Source organism: Manis pentadactyla, chromosome 8 (genome assembly GCF_030020395.1).
Source record: "Manis pentadactyla isolate mManPen7 chromosome 8, mManPen7.hap1, whole genome shotgun sequence".
NCBI classification, from domain to species: Eukaryota; Metazoa; Chordata; class Mammalia; order Pholidota; family Manidae; genus Manis; species Manis pentadactyla.
The window spans coordinates 93,124,233-93,146,239 of record NC_080026.1 but is presented as its reverse complement, the minus strand read 5'-3'; the positions used below and the strand labels follow the sequence as shown (position 1 = coordinate 93,146,239).

The window sequence follows — 22,007 nt, the reverse complement described above, 5'->3', positions numbered from 1 at the left end:
CACATAGTGCAAGAGACACAGGATGAATAAAGCTTTATCCCTAATTTCAAGAAGCTTCTGGTCCAGTGTGGGAAGTAGATAGATCATCTTTTTTGGTCCTTCATCAATCTTGGTGGATAAGACTGCTCTGTATTTAAACAGGGACCATCTGGATTCTAGGACATGTGCGAACTGAGGAGATCTGGGTTTTAGGGAGGCTGAGTCCTGTACCTCTGTCTAGCTATATGTGCTTCCCCTGTGTTGCCATCCTTGGTTCCCATGTCCTTTTCAGGGACTCCTGCAGCACTAACCACAATCTGTCATTGTTTTTTATTTATATATTCATAACCTGGGGGAGGGTGCCTTCTGCCTCTGGGGAGGGGTCTGATGCAGAGGGCCAGGCGTGATATTCCTGGCCAGCCAAGCCCCAGGCTAGAGAAGTCAGGTCACAGAGCACCCATAGTAACATCCATGTGCACAAGGTTGTACAAATACACCAGGCTTTAGAGCTTTCAATGCATTTTTACATTATTTCATTTAATCTGCATGGAAGGAGGTATTCCTAGTCATATTTTACAGATGAGAAACTGAATGCAGAGAGGTGGGTTCCAAACAGCAACTAGAACCCTAGCTCACTAGGTTCTCAAAACTGGTAAGAATCACTGAAGTACTTGTTAAATATGTAGATTATCAAGCTCTCTCTGAAAATTCTATTTCTGACCGTCTGCGTTGGGACTCAGGAATAAGTTTAACGAACACTCCAGGTAATAATACTTATCTTCAGGCAAGTCGGGACACAGTGCCATCCACTGATTAGCTGAGATTCTTTGTGTTGTGGGGAGAGCATGATGAACAAGACCACCCCAGCTTTAAGACCTAACAGTCGTTCAACTGCAGATTGTCCAGGTCCAGTGGCCAGTGGGTCTGCAACTCAGGTTTCTCTTAAGCGAGGTCCCTTCCTGCTGGGTGGCAGGCATCCACCCAGACACGGGTTTGGAGCCCCTGGCTGAGTGGGCTGGGTCTCCTCCCACTGTCTAACACCTGTTCGGGGCTGAGCCCACGGTTCTTTGTTGCTCTGAGGAATGAAGTAAAAGAAGCCAAGAGTGCGCGCGCACGTAGAGTTTTAGTAAATGTGAGTCAGCAGGAAATGACAGGGTGCAGGGTGGGGCAAAGAGCCCTTCTGTGTTAAGGAAAATATTTTGGGCGGGACTAGGGGTAGGGATTTACATTTCTTTAAAGGTAATTCCAGGTCTGACCTGCCTTTGTGTCTGGAAGGGCGGCAGGTAGGGATCCCTCCTGTGCAGATGAGGAAAGCCTGGCCCAGAGGGAGGGAAGTGAGTCCTGAGCTGAAACTCAGGTCTCCTGGGGTAAGTGCCCGAGCAGACGGGGGATGCAGGACGTGGACATCATGGGCCACACCTTTTAACTGAGATCACGGGTGAGTTGTGCTTGTGAAGGGAAGAGCCCGATGCTACCACAGGTGCCCCACTCGTGGGGACCAGGATAACCCCATTAGTTAGGCACCGGTTCCGGTTTCTGCTGTGCACTTTCATTTCATCCCGGTCACTCCTGCCCCGTCTTCTCCAGGAGAGCACTTCAGTATTGGAAGGAGGGCCTTCCTTTGGAGCTCACGTTTGTTCCAGCACCCAGTAATTTCCCAGAGGCTGCCCTCCAGACCGATGCTCCCTCACAAGGCCAGGGGTGCTCCCAGAGGTCCTCTGGACAGTGTCCTGGAAGGCTGCCTCTGGCTAGGCTGGGCTGAAGGATCTAGGCCAGTGTGGGGCCACACCCTGCCTGAGAGCCGCCAGGATCCACCGCCATTCCCTACCTACTCCTTGTTGAGCCAGACATCCATTTGAAGCCTGGAGGGACAGGAAAAGGCAGGGGTCCCAGGTGAAGCTGAGCAACGAAGCCACAGTTCTGACCTGGGAATCTGCCAGCAACAGAACTGCTGTGTCTCAGAAACAAGGCCTTTAGTATCTGGAGTAGAAGAGTGTCAGGGCGTCCAGACCCAGCAAATTGGACGGTCCCTGGACCTAAAGGCTCCTCCGGCTTTGTGGGTCTCCTCCCTATCCGGGTCTTGCCCGCCGCCAGCAGGTGGTCCCTCTGGGGGGCCACATGCCCCCGCCCCGGGGGTGGGGGCTGGGGGTGTATGATCTTACAGCTTCCCCCAGGGAGGAACAGTGGGGGCGGAGCGGCTGCGAGGGCCCAGTTTATAAGGAGAAGGAGGCGCACTTCCAAGCCCCGCCAGCCCACCATGCACGCCCACCGCCTGCTGTTGCTCCTCGTGCACGCCGGGTGGGTCCTGCTCCAGGTTGGCGCCGCGACGGCGACCCTACATACGCGGGGGCAGCCCTCGTCGCCGTCACCTCTAGCGTATATGCTGAGCCTCTACCGCGACCCACTGCCCCGGGCGGACATCATCCGCAGCCTGCAGGCGCAAGGTAGGCTGCAGTACCCCACTCCCGACCGCTAAGCACCCCGGGCGCTGGGGCCAGCAGTCCCGCTTCGCGACTCAGGAAGGGCGCTGGAGCGGGCGGGGGACTGTGGCTCTGTGCTTGGGCAGCGCTGTGGAGGTCGCGCTTGGAGGGCGCGTCCGGGGTCGGGGTCGGGTTCTCGGTGTCTGCAGTAGCATGGGGCTCAGGGGTGTTGGGTGGAGGCGATTCTGACAACCGGGATGGGTCCCGGGCCGAGAACTCTGCGCTCTGGGTCTTGGTTTAGGGTGGGTAGGGCGCCGGGCCGTAGGGTGGGGGCCTGATTGCGCCAGTCCTTGACTGTGCGGTCTTGTTACATAACCCCCGTGCGCATCTGTAGGGTAGGAATAACAGCACTTGCCTTGTCAGACTAGCGAGAGGTAGGCGGCAGAGCACTTGAAAAGCCTAGCACGAAACCGGGCAGAGTAATAAACGACAGCGATTGCTGCTACAATTTTTGTCATGTCGTATTTATTTTTTCTTTTTGCGAGCGAGGGTGAATGGGCCCCAGGGTCTGGCGCTGGGAGTGCCTCAGGCTGAGAGGTAGCTTCGCAACCGGGTATCAAGCATGCAGCATCATGAATTAGGATTCAGAGATCCGGACTAGAGGTGGGATGCCTCGAACCTGAGAACTGAGGCAGGCTTGGGTTCTCAAGCCCAGGCTAGAGCGGTGCCAGTGTCCCGAGTGACACCAGGTTCAGGGTCTAGATTTGGCGGGGGCCGGGGTAGGACAGGGGTGTCAGCGACCCTGGAGGCCTGGGATTATCTCCCTCGAGGACGGGCAGCGTGTTCTGGGCCCCGGGCGCGGCAGGCAGGTGGGAGCTGGGCAGGGAGTCCTTCCTGCGGGGCCTCCTTACCCCGCACAATCCACATCCTGACACCCCGTGTTGGGGGCAGACCCCTGCCTCCCTCCGCCTGCCGGGGCCAGACAGTCCTCGTCCGGGCTGGGGCGCAATCCACATCCGATAATCTGATCTAACTGGCCACCCGCCAGCCCCTTGTGGTCTGGGGGTGGGGTCTGCTAGCTGCCTGGCCTGCAGAGTCTGGGGTCAGACGGCTGGTGACCCTCTCCGGAAGGGTCATCTGGGGACCAGCCAGACTAGGAACACCCGTGGGGGTGGGGGTGGGGCCGCAATTTGAAAATTACTGGAATGCTTGGCCCCTCCGCCAGAAAACTGGGGAGTAGGGGAGGTGGGGGTGACTGGGCAAAGGTCGCTGTCAGGGGGTTGGGGGTGGGGTTGGCGCGTAACTGCCAGTTCACTCCCTCTGTTTTTGTGGTGATTTGACAGTCTGTGAGTCTGGAAAACTCAGTTGGGGCCCCTCAAACCCTGCTTTCCAATTCCGTGTGTCCCAGGCTTATCAGTTGAATTTCTCTAGTTTCCTCCTTTTGTAAAATAGAGGATTGGCTTTCTGCCTCATTTGTGTGTGTGTGTGTGTGTGTGTGGTAAAATATACATAACAAAACTGACCATTTTACCCATTTTTAAGTGGTCTGTGACATTAAGTACATTCACATTGTTGTGAATAGGCTTCATTGTTTTACAGTATAAAGAAGAGCCCTGCCTGGAGGGAGACTGATGGAGAAAGTGATGTCCTAAATTGGCTCCTTTCCCTCTTGGGTTTATTAGTAAGCAGTACCAGGATAGCGGGGAAATGGGTGTCAGAGTCTAACCAAGCTGAATTTGCATCTGGGACTGGCACTGTTTAACCACTGTCACCTTGGACCTTCAGTTTCACATCTGCAAAACAGTGATAATGGTGGGGAGGATCTAAGGAGACAATGCTAGTACATGGTAAGAGAGGCAGTTAATTGTAATTACCCTAATCGCTTATAATAATGTAGAGTTGGGCACTCAGCGTCATACCCGCACCCTCCTTTCTGCAGTGCCCCAAGCCCTAACCCAGTCTCAACACCCTGTTTGGGTGCAGGGAACCCAAGGACAAGAGCCTGTCCACTTCCTTCTTTAGATTGGAGGTGGGTCAAGATATCGCTGAGGTCTGTGTGGCCAGGTCTGCATTCAATGCATGGATGGGTTTCAGGTGTCCATGAACCTTTTCCTGATACCTACCCCAAATCACATTTGTTGTACAAGTTGAAGATACAGTTTTTTCTGGGGGAAGCATTCTTAGCTTGTATCAGGCATCAGTGACCCCCAAGGGATTAGGCACCCCATCCTAAAAAGAACCAGAGTCGCATCTAAGAGTTGAACCTGTCAGCACAGAGTTCCAGGGAGCCCCTGGCTGGGGGTGAGGTCATGGAGTCAAAGACTTCCAGCGGGATGGAGGACTCCCAATACATTGCCCATCCTGTTAAAGACAACTTAGCTCCTTTGTCCAGGTCCCTCACTGCCTGGCTGGACATTTTCCACTCCTAACTATGGCCCTGGGCAATACGGAGGTAGTTGATGACAGTGTGTATTGATTGCTCTTTGGTTGTTGCGCTGGCCAACTGTGTTACATGTTCTCTCAGAAAATCATAAACCCTCTGTGAGAGATGGATACTGTCACTGCCTCCCTTTTACAAAGAGGGAAACTAAGGCCCAGAGAAGGAAAGTAACCTGACCAATGTTAAACAGCAAGAGACAGAATTTGAACTATCTTGGGAGACAATAGGGCCCCTGCTCTTCACCACTGAGCTAGAATGCCTTCATCTAAAAGGCCATTTGTGGATACTTGAGGTAAAATGTTTTTTTAAGTCTGGGTATACAGGTGGCCAGTAGTTGCTACATGTCCCACTTAATCCCCAGGTGGCCAGGTGGTGATGCAGTGGGCAATGTCAGCCTCGTCCCAACACCTTGGGAGAGTTGCCAGCCAGAGGCCGGTTATTGCCCCCTGCAGGTGCTAATGAGGAGGGAAGTGGAAATTAAGTGAGAGCAGCTGGAGGTGGGCTGGGAGAAGCTGCTGGGAGCTTGAAGCTGGGAATTGCCCCCTTACAGTGCAGGCTGGATTTCTCAGAGAAATTCACTCACTGTCTTGACAATGGGTTTCAGTCCCTAACAAATTCAGGGGTACCTTAGCCTGTGTGTGAAGGGGGAGAAGAGCAGAGAGAAAAGCTCATCCAACTTTTACCAGTTGTTCTCTGGCTGTGGTGTGTCTTGAGGGAGCAGCAGAACAGCAATTGGGAGTGGGGTCTTTGTAGTTGAGCAAATCCAGGATTCAGTGAGACTGAGGAATGACAGTGGAACGTTCTTGGAGTGAAAGGGTTTATACCCAACTTCATTCCCATGGTGGCAGGTCAATCACTAGAATACCGTCCACTCAGAGCAAGTCTGCGTGCAGCAAGCCGGTCTCTGCCTCTGGGCCTCTCTGCCCCCACAGCCGTCTGTCTCTGTCCTTGGCGCTGCTACCACTCCAGTCTTTGCAGCTGTGCAGCCCTGAAGCAGCCATGTGGCCATGCCACTGTGTCACACAGAACACTGGACAGAGCTCTTTATTATAGAGTTAATAACAACGTATTGCCCACACATGTGTAGTGAGCCAGCCAACCAGGGCCAGGTGAGAATCTTTGCTACAGGAACCTTCACTTTATCCACACTCACTATCTGACCAAAGATGCTCTATAAGACAATAAAAAAATAAACAGTTTTGTGGTGTGCCCAGAGTGGACCTAAATTGGAGATGATCACTGCCTGTGGGGTCTCTTCACAAAAGGGTTAGTTTTTATTTCTAATAAATAAACGCGATTTTTATGTAGCAATTGTCTTGCCAATGGGTTTCAGCCCCAGGCAAGTTTGCTATGGATTCAGTGTGACCAAAGAAAATGACAGCAAAATGTTCTTGGGGTGAAAGGGTTATACCCAACTTTATTTCCAGGTGGCAGGTCAGTCACTAGAATCCCGTTCACTCAGAGCAAGTCTGCAAGCAGCAAGCCGGTCTCTGCCTCTGGGCCGCTCTGTCCACACAGCCATCCCACGCAGCCATCCTCTGGGCCTCTCTGCACAATCATCCCGCACAGCCATCCTCTGGGCCTCTGTCCTCGGTGCTGCCACCACTCCAGCCTCTGCTCCACTCTCCTACAGCCTTGCAGCCCTGCCACAGTGTCGTGCTCAGAGCACTGGGCAGAGATCTTTTTATAGAGCCAACAGCCATGTACTGCCCACAGGTGTGCATGAGGTAGTCAACCATGGCCAGGTGAGAATCCTAACCACAGGAACTCTCATTTTATCCACACTCCACCCCTCCAAGATTCTCTCCTCTCCTCTCAATCTCTGTGCCCTTAGTCCTCTGCAATGGTCCCTGTGCAAGGAAGCTTGAACATTGTTCTCCAGCCTCTCCAGCAAAAAGTCTTGCAGACACACGGGCCGGCCTCGTGGCTCTGTCTCTGACCTCTGCCTCTTTGGTCTTAATGGCTGGAACTGCTGCTCTGGTTTCAGTTGTTGCCATAACACAGGTAAGGTCCTATTTGGCTTCCCATCTAATTTCCTTCCATATACTCCTGCGCGTATCCAATCAACCCACATCTGGGTCCTCGTAACCCTCATGAGGCCCCTCAAATTCCTCCTGTGAGTAACAGGTCTTATTTCTTTCTGGGTTCTCGTTGCTTCAGCTACTGTACATGTCACCTTGCATTTTGTAATCACTGCCTCAAGGCGGGCTGCACTGTCAGGGAAGACAGCTTTCCCATCTCTGATCCCGACGGAACAATTCCTTCGATCCCTAAGTCCCACAGCCACCGGCTCAACCTGAGTATAGGGGAGGACCATAGAGTGCTCCATGATCTGGGCAGGGGGCTGCTCCTCCTTGGGGAATTTTCAGCTACTGGGTCTTTATTTTCTTTACAACGACTGGGTGTGCTTTCAATGCAGGAGGGGCCAGTGCCTCTGGCACCACCCCTTCATCCTTCCCCAGCTCCTCCATTTCTGGGGCCGATGGCACCTTTCTCTCCACTCCCCCTAGTGCCTCCTCTACTACAGTGCCTCGCAACAATGCCAGCTGTCTTCAGAAGGTCTCTTACCTTCAGCAAAATGCTTCGCAGCTGATGTTCTCATGCCATCTCTGCCTGTGCTTCCCTCAGGAGTTCATCGTTTTCCTTGATGGCCTCTTCCTCCTTCAGAACACCTGGCAGTGCTGCCTTCTCGTCTCCAATGGCACCTTGCTGCCGGTGCTCTCGTGCTGCCTCCTCCCACATCAATGCTACCTCCTTCCTCAGGGAATCCACAGAACTTTGCAGCTTGCGTTCTCATACTGCCAATTCTTGGGTCTCCCCTGTAGACTTTAAAAAGTTTTTTAGTTTTTTTTATTTTAGGGACTTTTATTTATTTATTTATGTTGGTATCATTAATCTACAATTACATGAAGAATATTGTGTTTACTAGGCTCCCTCCTTCATCAAGTCCCTCCACTAACCCCATTACAGTCACTGTCCATCAGCGTAGTAAGATGGTGTAGAGTCACTACTTGTCTTCTCTGTTGCACAGCCCTCCCCGTTTACCCCCCACCCACATTATACATGCTAATCGTAATGTCCCCTTTCTTTTTCCCCGCCCTTATCCCTCCCTTCCCACCCATCCTCCCCAATCTCTTTCCCTTTGCTAACTGTTAGTCCATTCTTGGGTTCTGTGATTCTGCTGCTGTTTCGTTCGTTCAGTTTTTCTTTGTTCTTATACTCCACAGATGAGTGAAATCATTTGGTACTTGTCTTTCTCCGCCTGGCTTATTTCACTGAGCATAATACCCTCTAGCTCCATCCATGTTGTTGCAAATGGTAGGATCGGTTTTTCCTTATGGCTGAGTAATATTCCATTGTGTATATGTACCACCTCTTCTTTATCCATTCATCTACTGATGGACACTTAGGTTGCTTCCATATCTTGGCTATTGTAAATAGTGCTGCGATAAACATAGGGGTGCATCTGTCTTTTTCAAACTGGAGTGCTGCATTCTTAGGGTAAATTCCTAGAAGTGGAATTCCTGGGTCAAATGGTATTTCTATTTTGAGCATTCTGAGGAACCTCCATACTGCTTTCCACAATGGTTGAACTAATGTACATTCCCACCAGCAGTGTAGGAGGGTTCCCCTTTCTCCAGAACCTTGCCAACATTTGTTGTTGTTTGTCTTTTCGATGATGGCGATCCTTACTGGTATGAGGTGATATCTCATTATGGTTTTAATTTGCATTTCTCTGATGATTAGCAATGTGGAGCATCTTTCATGTGCCTGTTGGCCATCTAGATTTCTTCTTTAGAGAACTGTCTATTCAGCTCCTCTGCCCATTTTTTAATTGGATTATTTGCTTTTTGTTTGTTGAGGTGTGTGAGCTCTTTATATATTTTGTATGTCAATCCTTTATCGGATCTGTCATTTATGAATATATTCTCCCATACCATAGGATACTTTTTGTTCTATTGATGGTGTCCTTTGCTGTACAGAAGCTTTTTAGCTTGATATAGTCCCACTTGTTCATTTTTGCCTTTGTTTCCCTTGCCTGGGGAGATATGTTCATGAAGAAGTCACTCATGTTTACGTCCATGAGATTTTTGCCTATGTTTTTTTCTAAGAGTTTTATGGTTTCATGACTTACGTTCAGGTCTTTGATCCATTTGGAGTTTACTTTTGTGTATGGGGTTAGACAGTGATCCAGTTTCATTCTCTTACCTGTAGCTGTCCAGTTTTGCCAGCACCATCTGTTGAAGAGACTGTCATTTCCCCATTGTATGTCCATGGCTCCTTTATCGTATATTAATTGGCCATATATGTTTGGGTTAATGTTTGGAGTCTCTATTCTGTTCCACTGGTCTGTGGCTCTGTTCTTGTGCCAGTACCAAACTGTCTTGATTACTATGGCTTTGTAGTAGAGCTTGAAGTTGGGGAGTGAGATCCGCCCCCCCCCCACTTTATTCTTCCTTCTCAGGATTGCTTTGGCTATTAGGGGTCTTCTTTGGTTCCATATGAATTTTTGAACTATTTGTTCCAGTTCATTGAAGAATGCTGTTGGTAATTTGATAGGGATTGCATTGAATCTGTATATTGCTTTGGGCAGGATGGCCATTTTGATGATATTAATTCTTCCTAGCCAGGAGCATGGGATGAGTTTCCATTTGTTAGTGACCTCTTTAATTTCTCTTAAGAGTGTCTTGTAGTTTTCAGGGTACAAGTCTTTCACTTCCTCGGTTAGGTTTATTCCTGGGTATTTTATTCTTTTTGATGCTATTGTGAATGGAATTGTTTTCCTGATTTCTCTATTACTTCATTGTTAGTGTATAGGAAAGCTTCAGATTTCTGTGTGTTAATTTTGTATCCTGCAACTTTGCTGAATTCCGATATTAGTTCTAGTAGTTTTGGAGTGGAGTCTTTAGGGGTTTTTATGTACAATATCATGTAATCTGCAAATAGTGACAGTTTGACTTCTTCTTTACCAATCTGGATTCCTTGTATTTCTTTGTTTTGTCTGATTGCTGTGGCTAGGACCTCCAGTACTATGTTGAATAACAGTGGGGAGAGTGGGCATCCCTGTCTTGTTCCCGATCTCAGAGGAAAAGCTTTCAGCCTCTCACTGTTCTCTATGATGTTAGCTGTGGATTTATCATATATGACCTTTATTATGTTGAGGTACTTGCCCTCTATGCCCATTTTGTTGATAGTTTTTATCATGAATGGATGTTGAATTTTGTTGAATGCTTTTTCAGCATCTATGGAGATGATCATGTGGTTTTTGTCCTTCTTTTTGTTGACGTGGTGGATGATGATGATGGATTTTCGAATGTTGTACCATTCTTGCATCCCTGGGATGAATCCCACTTGGTCATGGTGTATGATCCTTTTGATGTATTTTTGAGTTCGGTTTGCTAGTATTTTGTTGAGTATTTTTGCATCTACGTTCATCAGGGATATTGGTCTGTAGTTTTCTTTTATGGTGGGGTCTTTGCCTGGTTTTGGTATTAGGGTGATGTTGGCTTCATAGAATGAGTTTGGGAGTATTCCCTCCTCTTCTATTTTTTGGAAAACTTTAAGGAGAATGGGTATTATGTCTTCTCTGTATGTCTGATAAAATTCCGAGTTAAATCCATCTGGCCCGGGGGTTTTGTTCTTGGGTAGTTTTTTTATTACCGCTTCAATTTCATTGCTGGTAATTGGTCTGTTTAGATTTTCTGTTTCTTTCTAGGTCAGTCTTGGAAGGTTGTATTTTTCTAGGAAGTTGTCCATTTCTCCTAGGTTTTCCAGCTTGTTAGCATATAGATTTTCATAGTATTCTCTAATAATTCTTTGTATGTCTGTGGGGTCCGTTGTGATTTTTCCTTTCTCGTTTCTGATTCTGTTGGTGTGTGTTGACTCTCTTTTTCTCTTAGTAAGTCTGGCTAGAGGCTTATCTATTTTGTTTATTTTCTCGAAGAACCACTCTTGGTTTCATTGATTTTTTCTATTGTTTTATTCTTCTCAATTTTATTTATTTCTTCTCTGATCTTTATTATGTCCCTCCGTCTGCTGACCTTAGGCCTCATTTGTTCTTTTTCCAATTTTGATAATTGTGACATTAGACTATTCATTTGGGATTGTTCTTCCTTCTTTAAATATGCCTGGATTGCTATATACTTTCCCCTTAAGACAGCTTTTGCTTTGTCCCACAGAAGTTGGGGCTTTGTGTTGTTGTTGTCATTTGTTTCCATATATTGCTGGATCTCCAGTTTAATTTGGTCATTGATCCATTGATTATTTAGGAGCATGTTGTTAAGCCTTCATGTGTTTGTGAGCCTTTTTGGTTTCTTTGTACAATTTATTTCTAGTTTTATACCTTTGTTGTCTGAAAAGTTGGTTGGTAGGATTTCAGTCTTTTGGAATTTACTGAGGCTCTTTTTGTTGCCTAGTATGTGGTCTATTATGGAGAATGTTCCATGTGCACTTGGGAAGAATGTGTATCCTGTTGCTTTTGGATGTAGAGTTCTATAGATGTCCATTAGGTCCATCTGTTCTAGTGTGTTGTTCAGTGCCTCTGTGTCCTTACTTATTTTCTGTCTGGTGGATCTGTCCTTCGGAGTGAGTGGTGTGTTAACGTCTCCCAAGATGAATGCATTGAATTATATTTCCTCCTTTAATTCTGTTAGTATTTGTTTCACATATATTGGTGCTCCTGTATTGGGTGCATATATGTTTATAATGGTTATATCCTCTTGTTGGACTGAGCCCTTTATCACTATGTTATGTCCTTCTTTATCTCTTGTTACTTTCTTTATTTTGAAGTCTATTTTGTCTGATACTAGTATTGCAACACCTGCTTTTTTCTCTCTGTCGTTTGCATGAAATATCTTTCTCCATCCCTTGACTTTTAATCTTTGCATGTCTTTGGGTTTGAGGTGAGTCTCTTGTAAGCAGCATATAGATGGGTCTTGCTTTATTTATTTATTTTTATTTTGGTATCATTAATCTACAATTACATGAAGAACATTATGTTTAATAGGCTCCCCCTTCACCAAGTCCCCCCCCACATACCCGTTCACAGTCACTGTCCATCAACATAGTAAGATGCTGTAAAATCACTACTTGTCTTCTCTGTGTTGCACAGCCCTCCCCATGTCCCCCCTGCACTACACATGTTAATCGTAATGCCCGCTTTTTTTCCCACCCTTATCCCTCCCTTCCCACCTGTCCTCCCCAGTCTCTTTCCCTTTGGTAACTGTTAGTCCATTCTTGGGTTCTGTGCTGCTGCTGCTGTTTTGTTCCTTCAGTTTTCTTTTGTTCTTATACTGCACATGAGTGAAATCATTTGGTACTTGTCTTTCTCCGCCTGGCTTATTTCACTGAGCATAATACCCTCTAGCTCCATCCATGTTGTTGCAACTGGTAGGATTTGTTTTTTTCTTATGGCTGAGTAATATTCCATTGTGTATATGTACCACCTCTTCTTTATCCATTCATCTACTGATGGACAGTTAGGTTGCTTCCATTTCTCGGCTATTGTAAATAGTGCTGTGATAAACATAGGGGTGCATCTGTCTTTTTCAAACTGGGCTGCTGCATTCTTAGGGTAAATTCCTAGAAGTGGAATTCCTGGGTCATATGGTATGTCTATTTTGAGCATTTTGAGGAACCTCCATACTGCTTTCCACAATGGTTGAACTAATTTACATTCCCACCAGCAGTGTAGGAGGGTTCCCCTCTCTCCACAACCTCGCCAACATTTGTTGTTGTTTGTCTATTAGATGGTGTCAATCCTTACTGGTGTGAGGTGATATCTCATTGTGGTTTTAATTTACATTTCTCTGATAACTAGCGATGTGGAGCATCTTTTCATGTGTCTGCTGGCCATCTGAATTTCTTCTTTGGAGAACTGTCTGTTCTCTGCCCATTTTTTAATTGGCTTATTTGCTTTTTGTTTGTTGAGGCGTGTGAACTCTTTATATATTTTGAATGTCAACCCTTTATCAGATCTGTCATTTATGAATATATTCTCCCATACTGTAGGATGCCTTTTTGTTCTATTGATGGTGTCCTTTGCTGTACAGAAGTTTTTCAGCTTGATACAGTCCCACCTGTTCATTTTTGCTTTTGTTTCCCTTGCCCGGGGAGATATGTTCATTAAGAAGTTGCTCAAGTTTGTGTCCAAGAGATTTTTGCCTGTTTTTTCCTAAGAATTTTATGGTTTTATGACTTACATTCAGGTCTTTGATCCATTTTGAATTTACTTTCGTGTATGGGGTAAGACAATGATCCAGTTTCATTCTCTTACATGTAGCTATCCAGTTTTGCCAGCACCAACTGTTGAAGAGACTGTCATTTCCCCATTGTATGTCCATGGCTCTTTTATTATATATTAATTGATCATATATGTTTGGGTTAATGTCTGGAGTCTCTATTCTGTTCCACTGATATATGGCTCTGTTCTTGTGCCAGTAGCAAATTGACTTGATTACTGCGGCTTTGTAGTAGAGCATGAAGTTGGGGAGCAAGATCCCCACCATTTTATTCTTCCTTCTCAGGATTGCTTTGGCTATTCGGGGTCTTTCATGTTTCCATATGAATTTTTGAACTATTTGTTCCTGTTCGTTGAAGAATGCTGTTGGTAATTTGATAGGGATTGCATCGAATCTGTATATTGCTTTGGGCAGGATGGCCATTTTGACGATATTAATTCTTCCTAGCCAAGAGCATGGGATGAGTTTCCATTTGTTAGTGTCTTCTTTAATTTCTCTTAAGTGTGTCTTGTAGTTTTCAGGTTATAGGTCTTTCACTTCCTTGGTTAGGTTTATTTCTAGGTATTTTATTCTTTTTGATGCCATTGTGAACTGTAGACTTTTTTAAGACTGTGAGAAGCTACCAACCCATGGTCCCCGCTGCCTCACGGTTACTCTGCTTCTCAAAGGATCTGCTTACTATACTAAGGGCCACCCCTACTGCCTCAGGTGTCACCTCCACTTGCCTCCAGTCCTGGGGTGGGGCCCAGTCCTCTAGGAGGCAAGCCATCTCAGACCACATACCCATTGAGGGACACTCCACCATTTCCCCATTCACAGGGGCAGCCTGCTGAAGCACCCCTCCCATAAGGGCAGCCTTTTTCCTTGGTCAACAATGAACCCTGCAGACTTTCGCCAATTGTCTTGCCAATGGGTTTCAGCCCCAGAAAGTTCACTGTGGATTCGATGTGACCAAAGAAAATGACAGCAAAACATTCTTGGGGTGAAAGGGTTATACCCAACTTTAATTTCACAGTGGCAGGTCTGTCACTAAAATCCCATTCACTCAGTGCAAGTCTGCATGCAGCAAGCCGGTCTCTGCCTCTGGGTCCCTCTGTCTGCACAGCCATCCTCTGGGCCCCTCTGCACAGTCATCTCACACAGCTGACCTCTGGGCCTCTCTGCACAGTCATCCCGCACAGCTGTCCTCTGGGCCTCTGTCCTCAGCGCTGCCACCACTCCAGCCTCTGCTCTGCTCTCCTGAAGCCTTGCAGCCCTGCCACAGTCTCATGCCCAGAGCACTGGGCAGAGCTGTTCTTTTTCTTTTTGGTATCATTAATCTACAATTACATGAGGAACATTATGTTTACTAGACTCCCCACTTCACCACGTTCCCCCCACATACCCCTTTAGTCACTGTCCATTAGCGTAGTAAGATGCTGTATAGTCATTACTTGTCTTCTCTGTGTTGCACACCCCTCCCCATGCACCCCCCACATTATACATGCTAATCATAAGGCCCCCTTTCTTCTCCCCCACTTCTCCCTCCCTTCCCGTCATCCTCCCCAGTCCCTTTCCTTTTGGTAACTGTTAGTCCATTCTTGGGTTCTGTGATTCTGCTGCTGTTTTGTTCCTTCAGTTTTTCCTTTGTTCTTTTTTTTTTAAAGCTTAAAATCTTTGTATAAGTGTTTTTTATTATTTTTTAAAAATTTAATTTGGTATCATTAATCTACAATTACATGAAGAACATATGTTTACTAGGCTCCCCCCTTCACCAAGTCCCCCCTACATACCCCTTCACAGTCACTGTCCATCAGCATAGTAAGATGCTGTAAAATCACTACTTGTCTTCTCTGTGTTGCACAGCCCTCCCCGTGCCCCCCCACACTATACATGCTAATCATAAGGCCCCCTTTCTTCTCCCCCACTTCTCCCTCCCTTCCCACCCATCCTCCCCAGTCCCTTTCCCTTTGCTGTTAATCTTTTCTTGGGTTCTGTGATTCTGCTGCTGCTTTGTTCCTTCAGTTTTTCCTTTGTTCTTATATTCCACATATGAGTGAAATCATTTGGTACTTGTCTTGCTCTGCCTGGCTTATTTCACTGAGCATAATACCCTCTAGCTCCATCCATGCTGTTGCAAATGGTAGGGTTTGTTTTCTTCTTATGGCTGAATAATATTCCATTGTGTATATGTACCACCTCTTTATCCATTCATCTACTGATGGACTTAGGTTGCTTCCATTTCTTGGCTATTGTAAATAGTGTGGGCAGAGCTCTTTTTATAGAGTCAACAGCCATGTATTGCCGACAGGTGTGCAGTGAGCTAGTCAACCACGGCCAGGTGAGAATCCTGGCCACAGGAACTCTCATTTTATCCACAGCAATAAACCTTTAAACCTCTTTACCCATTCCCTTGGGTCCTCTAGATAATGCAGAGATGGGAATGGCTTTGCTGGTCCCATTGCATAGAAGAGGAAACTGGGCTTGAAAAAAGTTAAAGATCCCTCTTAGATAACCTGAAAAGTCACGTAGTGTGCTATTCCCAGACGTCAGGCCAAATTAGTCCAGGACAAAAATAAATGGCATGTGCTTCCCCATTCCTTTTCATCCCATTTGGGTTTAGTTGTTTTGAGTGGGTACAACAGGGTTGGGTGTGTGTGCACCCAGGTGTGATTGCTGTGTCTGCCCCAGGTGTAAATGGCCTGGGAGGTAGGATGGGAAGGGGGTGAGTGCAGTGCAGGTAGATAGGAGAGACCCAGGGTGGAAAACTGAGAGCTCAGTACAAAGTCATGTTTAGAATGCACGTAGAAGTGTGAGGTTGCCAAAAACTCCTCAAATTTTGCCTCTGTCTTTAGGAACTGTGAGGGAGAGGGGAGCCAGTCTGGCATCTGTTGCCTGTGCCTCCCTGAGAGCTCCGAGCCTTTCCATGGTGTCTTGCCTGAGGGTTTCAGCCCTGCGCAAGTTCCCTATGGATTCAAGAGACCAAGAAGTGACAACAGAACATTTTTGGGGTAAAAGGTTTTATACCCAGCTTTAGTCTTCCGGTGGTAGGTCGAGCACTAGGATCAAGTCTGCATTCCAGCAGCCTGCAGGTCCCTAATCCACCTTTATTTCTACCTCCACTCAGAGCACTGGGTGGAGCTCTTTATTAGTGACTCGGTCAATAATAGCTCATTGCCTATGGGTGTGGAAGCATTAGCTTAGCAGTAGGCCAATTACATCATCAAGTAGTTTAGAGTAAGGTGAGGATCCTGGCCACAGGAACTTCCATTTTCCCACACATGGTATGTGTGTCAACTTCACTGTGCCTGTGGGACAGGCCACCGTTTCTAACAAGAAAATGGAGCCTGGATAGGTGACTTGCTCTAGGGTCACAGGGGAAGTAGCAGCCCAGGGTTTAGGTCAGAAAGCTCAGGGTTGCCTTAGGCTGTGTGTGAAGGGGGAGAAGAGCAGAGAGAAAAGCTCATCCAACTTTTACCAATTGTTCTCTGGCTGTGGAGTGCCTTGAGGAGAGCAGCAGAACAGCAATTGGGAGTGTGGTCTTTGCAGTTGAGCAAATGCAGGTTTATTCATGGTTCTGCCACTTTCCAAAAATGACACCCTGGGCAGGTAATTTAACCTCTTGAAGCCCAATTTTCCTCATCTCTAAACTGGTTTCAATAATATTTCCAACTCATAGAGTTGGGGTGAGGATTAAGAGAGATGATTCAAAAGGGTAAGGGCTCAAATCTGAGCTGTGGTGGTGGTTATACACAGAGGCTGCAAGAGCTCCTTGCTCACACCACTTCCTTCTTGTTTTTTTCCCACCCAGATGTGGAGGTGAATGGACAGAACTGGACCTTCGCTTTTGATTTCTCCTTCCTGAGTCAAGCAGAGGACCTGGTATGGGCTGAGCTGCGGCTGCAGCTGTCCAGCACTGTGGACCATCCCCCTGAGCTCCCACTGTCCATTGAGATTTTCCACCAGCTGAAAATGGATGCAGAGCAGGACCCAGCCAACTGCCTGGAGCATCTTCAGATGGACCTGTTCACTGTCTCTCCATCCCAGGTTACCTTTTCCTTGGGAAGCATGGTCCTGGAAGTGACCAAGCCACTCTCCAAGTGGCTAGAGCACCCTGGGGAGCTGGAAGAGCAGATGTCCAGTCTGGCTGGAGAGTGCCGGCAGCAGCCTCCCACACCCCCTGTCATCAATGTGCTCCTTGTGCTCTACTCCAATCTGTCCCCAGAGCAGAGGCGGCTGAGCAGCAGCACCTTGCTGTGGGAAGCTGAGAGCTCCTGGAGGGCCCAAGAGGGCCAGCTCTCTCAGGAGAGGGCCAGGAGGCTCCGTCGTCATCACCTGCCAGACAGAAGCCAACTGTGTCGGAAGGTCAAGTTCCAGGTGGACTTCAACCTGATTGGATGGGGCTCCTGGATCATCTATCCCAAACAGTACAATGCCTATCGTTGTGAGGGCGAATGTCCAAACCCTGTCGGGGAGGAGTTCCATCCAACCAACCATGCATACATCCAGGTGTGATGTCAAGCCACAGGAGAGGAGGCAGTGGCTGGGGAGAAGTGGTTGTACTGCTGGATTGGGTGGACAGACTCCAGCTTTGCTATTAAATTGCTGTATTCATTCACTCACAGTTATTCAAACACCTACAAAATGCCAGGTCCTGTGCTAGGTCCTAGGATAGAAATGACCAGTGGTGACATCCTCAGAGAGCCCGTGTGAAGTCATCCTCCACTGAGTAATCTTGAACACATGCTTCCCTAGGCCTTCTTGTCTTTCATAAGGTAGGGGTAGAGGGTGTAGACTAGAGGTTATAGCTACATCAGCTCCTCCTCAACGCTGACATTCTGGGAAAGGAAGATCAGAATCTGGACACGGGATAGACAGGCCTGGGTTTGATTCCTACATATTAGATGTATGATTTTGATCAAGTTGTATAGTCTCTCTCAGCCTCAGTTTCCCCATCTGTAAAATGCAGATAGCAATGCCATATTTCATAGAGATGTTGTGGAACTAAATTGAGATGTTATGCGTACCCCATGTATAGTTGGTGGCAGATAGCAGGCACGTGTGGTTTTATCATTACTAAAAGTCTCTGATTCACTAATGAAACATGGGCCATGTTTATGGACATCCATTTTGCAGGAGTAGATAAGGCCAGAGGCTACACGCAGATGCCACTAATCAGCCTAAGGTCTAGAAGGTGGTGGAGGGAGAGGAACAGGAGTAGAATGAGATGGAGAGAGAAGAGAATAGAGTCTAACATGGTGGCCCTGATAGTACAGGTGGCCTGCCTTGCTCTCAAATGTCACATGGGACAAACATACTGTTATCTTACCCCATGAAGCCTAGAATGAGACTCTCTTGAACCTGTAGTACATCTTCCATGCCAAGCCTCAGGTGGGGTTCAGAGGCTCTGAGCTCATGCCAGGGAGCACTGGTGGAGGGCAGAGCCAGTCCTGGCAAAGGCCCTCCCAGGGCTCTGCCAGGCTCTGCTTCGCCCCACCAACCTCCCTGCTGTGTGGTCAAAGGGAACTGAGATACTAAGTATGATAATAATAAGGGAACTGAGATAATAAATAAGATAGTAACAAAGAGGCCCAGATAGTCCTAGTCGCCAACTCTGACACTGATCTGAAAAGACATTGCTGGACCACAGGGACAGGGCCCAGTTCCAGAACGCCAGCGGGTTCTTACCTTTTCTCCTATTGACTCTGTTTGCCCTTCTCTGGGCAACAAAACAAGTCCCACAAGAATTTTCACATGACTCTTTTCTGCTTCATTTTTCTGGAGCTCAACCAGGAATTTCTTGGAACATTTTTTAAATTGGTATTCAGTCTAGACGAGAATAATAGATCAGACAAGTTAGCTACTGTTCTACCCAGATACAGCTTTTAGAATCTTCTGTTGAACTTTTTTTTTTTAACAGCCTTCAAAGTTATTTTAAACATTAGAGTTGATGTACTGGATTGCTGATTCCTTTATGAAAACAATTTTCTTCTATTTTTGTACCCAGAGGCTGATTTTAATTTTTTTTCCAGAGTCTGCTGAAGCGATACCAACCCCACCGAGTGCCTTCCACTTGCTGTGCCCCAGTGAAGACCAAGCCATTGAGCATGCTCTATGTGGACAATGGTAGAGTCCTTCTAGAGCATCATAAAGACATGATTGTGGAAGAATGTGGGTGCCTTTGAAAAGATCCTGGAGGGGTGCTGGATTTGCCTGTACTCTGGAAGTTTGGGAAGCTCCTGGAAGACACAGTAACCATCAAATCCACTGAGGAGAAACAGAGGGAGAAAAGTTGCTCTGTCCACCAGATCTGAGGAGGAAGGGCTGCCCTCTCTGTAAATGAAGACTGTGGAGTCTGACTAAACAGAGGCCACTGTCAAGAGAGGGAAGAGCAAGCCTGTGAAGCGGACTTGTTGGATTTTTCTGTTTGCTGAAAAGATAGTGGCAAGTAAAAGCACTAGTCTGAGTTCTTTACCTGATTTTTTAAATCTGGTGAACCCCAAAAAATTGTATGCAGAAGTTGGGGTATAATGCACATTTATCTTTAAAGTGGGACAAGGTTATCTATAACTTTTATGTATTCTCAAAAGTGGTCTTTGACCCCCACCCCCCAAGATTAAGGATAACTGTTAAATTATAAATGGTCAGCGTATAGTTTATAATTGCCTGAGGCTGGTTTAGAGGGGCCCCCACATCCTTCTGGCTGGCCAGTGGCAATCTGTTGGCCTTGTCCAGAGGCTCCTTGGAGTGAGTCTCTTCTAATGAGTTGTACAAACAGCAAAACCATTGTAAAGCCCTGCAAGGCCAGCTGGTGCCTTTGAAGGGAGAGGCGGGAACTCGTCCAAGAGAACTGGCCACGTTGGACTACAGAAGCTGCAGTGCTCAGCCATCCCTGCATCAGCCTGCTCTGGCAGACACAATCCGAGTTTATTAAAGTTGGTGACAGTTTGCTTCAGTCACTCATTGAATGCTATTAATGAGGCCCTAAGCTTCCTAACCAGCAGGGATTGAAGGCCCTGCCCTGATACTTGGGTATGGTCACAGCTTAGCCACTGAGAAGTTGCATGACCTCAGGTGAGTAATTCCCTGCTCAGCCGCCTCCTCATGTAAAAGGGAAGTGGGTGAACCCTAATGCATTCCTGTTAAATACCTGTTGGCAGGTGCAAAAGCCTGAGTTTTAAGCCATAAGACTATCCTCTGAGCCTCATTCCTATCCCCCTCTAAAGCTTATGAAGCCTGTTAAACCCAGGTCCTGCCAGAACTCCATTATTCACCCTTTTTCAGCTCTCTTGTTGCTCAGGTTTCTAGGACTGGCTTAATTACAGGTTCCACATGACGGCACAGCAAAGAGAACCCAAGCTTATAGGAAGCTGCCACCAAGCTGAGCACAGGTCTTTGCCTTTTGAATGAAAAGGCCCCAAAGGCAGCAAGCCTGCTCTCAGATGACTTTGTTGAGCACCGCCAAAACAGGCTATTTCTGTTTGTTTGCCAGGGTGAGGTGGCCGTTATATTAGGAAGAGTCCACAATAGATCTACCCCTGCTTTTCAAGAAGCCTGTTGACTTGAGCCCCTGCCTTAGGAAAATGATTCCAATCATGTGGGAATCCCTACTGAGCTTAGACAAAACTCACCTGCAGCCTTGGTTAAGTAAGGGTAGTAATCCTGGCCCAGGCAGGGGTTGGATAGGCTAGAGCCAGGCCATGAGAAACCTCAGTGCCCTGATTCAGCAGCAAAGCTGATCCAGCTGCTCCTTTCCGGGAATGGAAATAACCCTGCCCTAACCACAATTCAGAATCACAATGGGATTCTGTAGCCGACCCTACTTAGAAAACAGAGCTGGGGAGGCCTTGTGAGGTCAGCTTTTGTCCCATCCTCTGTCCTAAATGAGACCCCAGAGGCCTAGTGGCCTGACCACCCAGCTAGGTGTGGCAGGGTCAAGAGCTCAGCTCTGTTCTCAAGCCACAGGGGCATTGTCCTTAATAGCATCTAGAGGTTTTTCCTCCCCTAGCTTTAGGTCAAGGTCTTAGCCTTTGGAACCAAACATTTGGACCCAAGCCCACTACCAAACTGAAGGTCTTGGGAGTGAATATCCTGGTCCTGGAGCTGAAGAGCATCTTTACTAAGTAGGTGCTCACTAGTTCTGTGGCCAGGGCCAGGAAAGCGAAAGGTCAAGCTATTTGTGGCTACAGCTTGTGGGAGTATTTACAGTTAGCAGCTTTACTGACTCAGAGTACAAACCTCATTGACAAGGCATTGCCTTCTAGTAAGATGCAGGCCCACAGGAGGGAAATTCCATTTTGCTGACCCCTGCTGAACGCTCTGGTCATTCTGCTGCTTGGCCAGGGGTATTCGGGGCCAAGCCTAGCAACACAGGTCCGTACTGTAGACACTGTGTTCTAGGAAAAGCGTTTAAGTCTGGGAAGAGCGTTGTAAGTCAGAGGAAATACTGCCTCTGAGAACTGAGTCCTGCCCTAACCTGTGGGCCAGGAAGGGGCTTTCATAGAAGTCAGTTAACTTCCTCTCAAGGTAAGGTCTGCTGCCAAGTCAGTAGCTGAGTGGAAAAACATGGATGCATTACTTTCCCTGGATGGGGAAGCGGTGGGCCTAGCAGTGGGTAGGAGTGGAAAAAAGTCCATGCATGAGAGCAGCAGAAATACGGGATATACAAGAGATGGGAACAGCCTCTCATAGCACTAGTCAGGGTTTACCTCCACCTTGTAAAGCCTCCACTTTTATTAGCATTAATTAAAGCCCTGATCCCTCTATCCTAAGTTGCCAAGTTAACATACTACTTGCCTTTGGGGCAGAGTAAAGGATATATGAAAGATCTTTTGGCTTTACTTCCAGTAAGAGATTCTTTAGTCCTAGAGGTCCCACAACTGGGTGGTGGCTGCAATCAGGCCTTCTCCACTCACAAGCTTGCACCAAGATTAGCAGAGACCCAACTGA

The 22,007-nt window shown here is 47.2% G+C and overlaps 1 protein-coding gene across 3 annotated transcripts; it reads left to right on the top strand.

The window, feature by feature from the left end:
- Positions 1 to 1,213: 1,213 nt before the first annotated feature.
- On the top strand, positions 1,214 to 21,890 carry NODAL (nodal growth differentiation factor). 3 transcript variants are annotated; one of them, XM_057505940.1, is made up of 3 exons: positions 1,214 to 1,417; positions 16,870 to 17,567; positions 19,091 to 21,890. In XM_057505940.1, the coding sequence occupies exons 2-3, from the start codon at positions 17,031 to 17,033 to the stop codon at positions 19,241 to 19,243; spliced, it is 690 nt and encodes a 229-aa protein (XP_057361923.1). In that variant the 5' UTR covers positions 1,214 to 1,417; positions 16,870 to 17,030; the 3' UTR covers positions 19,244 to 21,890. The 3 variants fall into 3 exon arrangements, with proteins under 3 accessions (XP_057361923.1, XP_036784737.2, XP_057361922.1); XM_036928842.2 differs by lacking the exon at positions 1,214 to 1,417 and adding an exon at positions 1,446 to 2,423; XM_057505939.1 differs by lacking the exon at positions 1,214 to 1,417 and adding an exon at positions 15,052 to 16,069.
- The last annotated feature ends 117 nt before the right edge of the window (positions 21,891 to 22,007 follow it).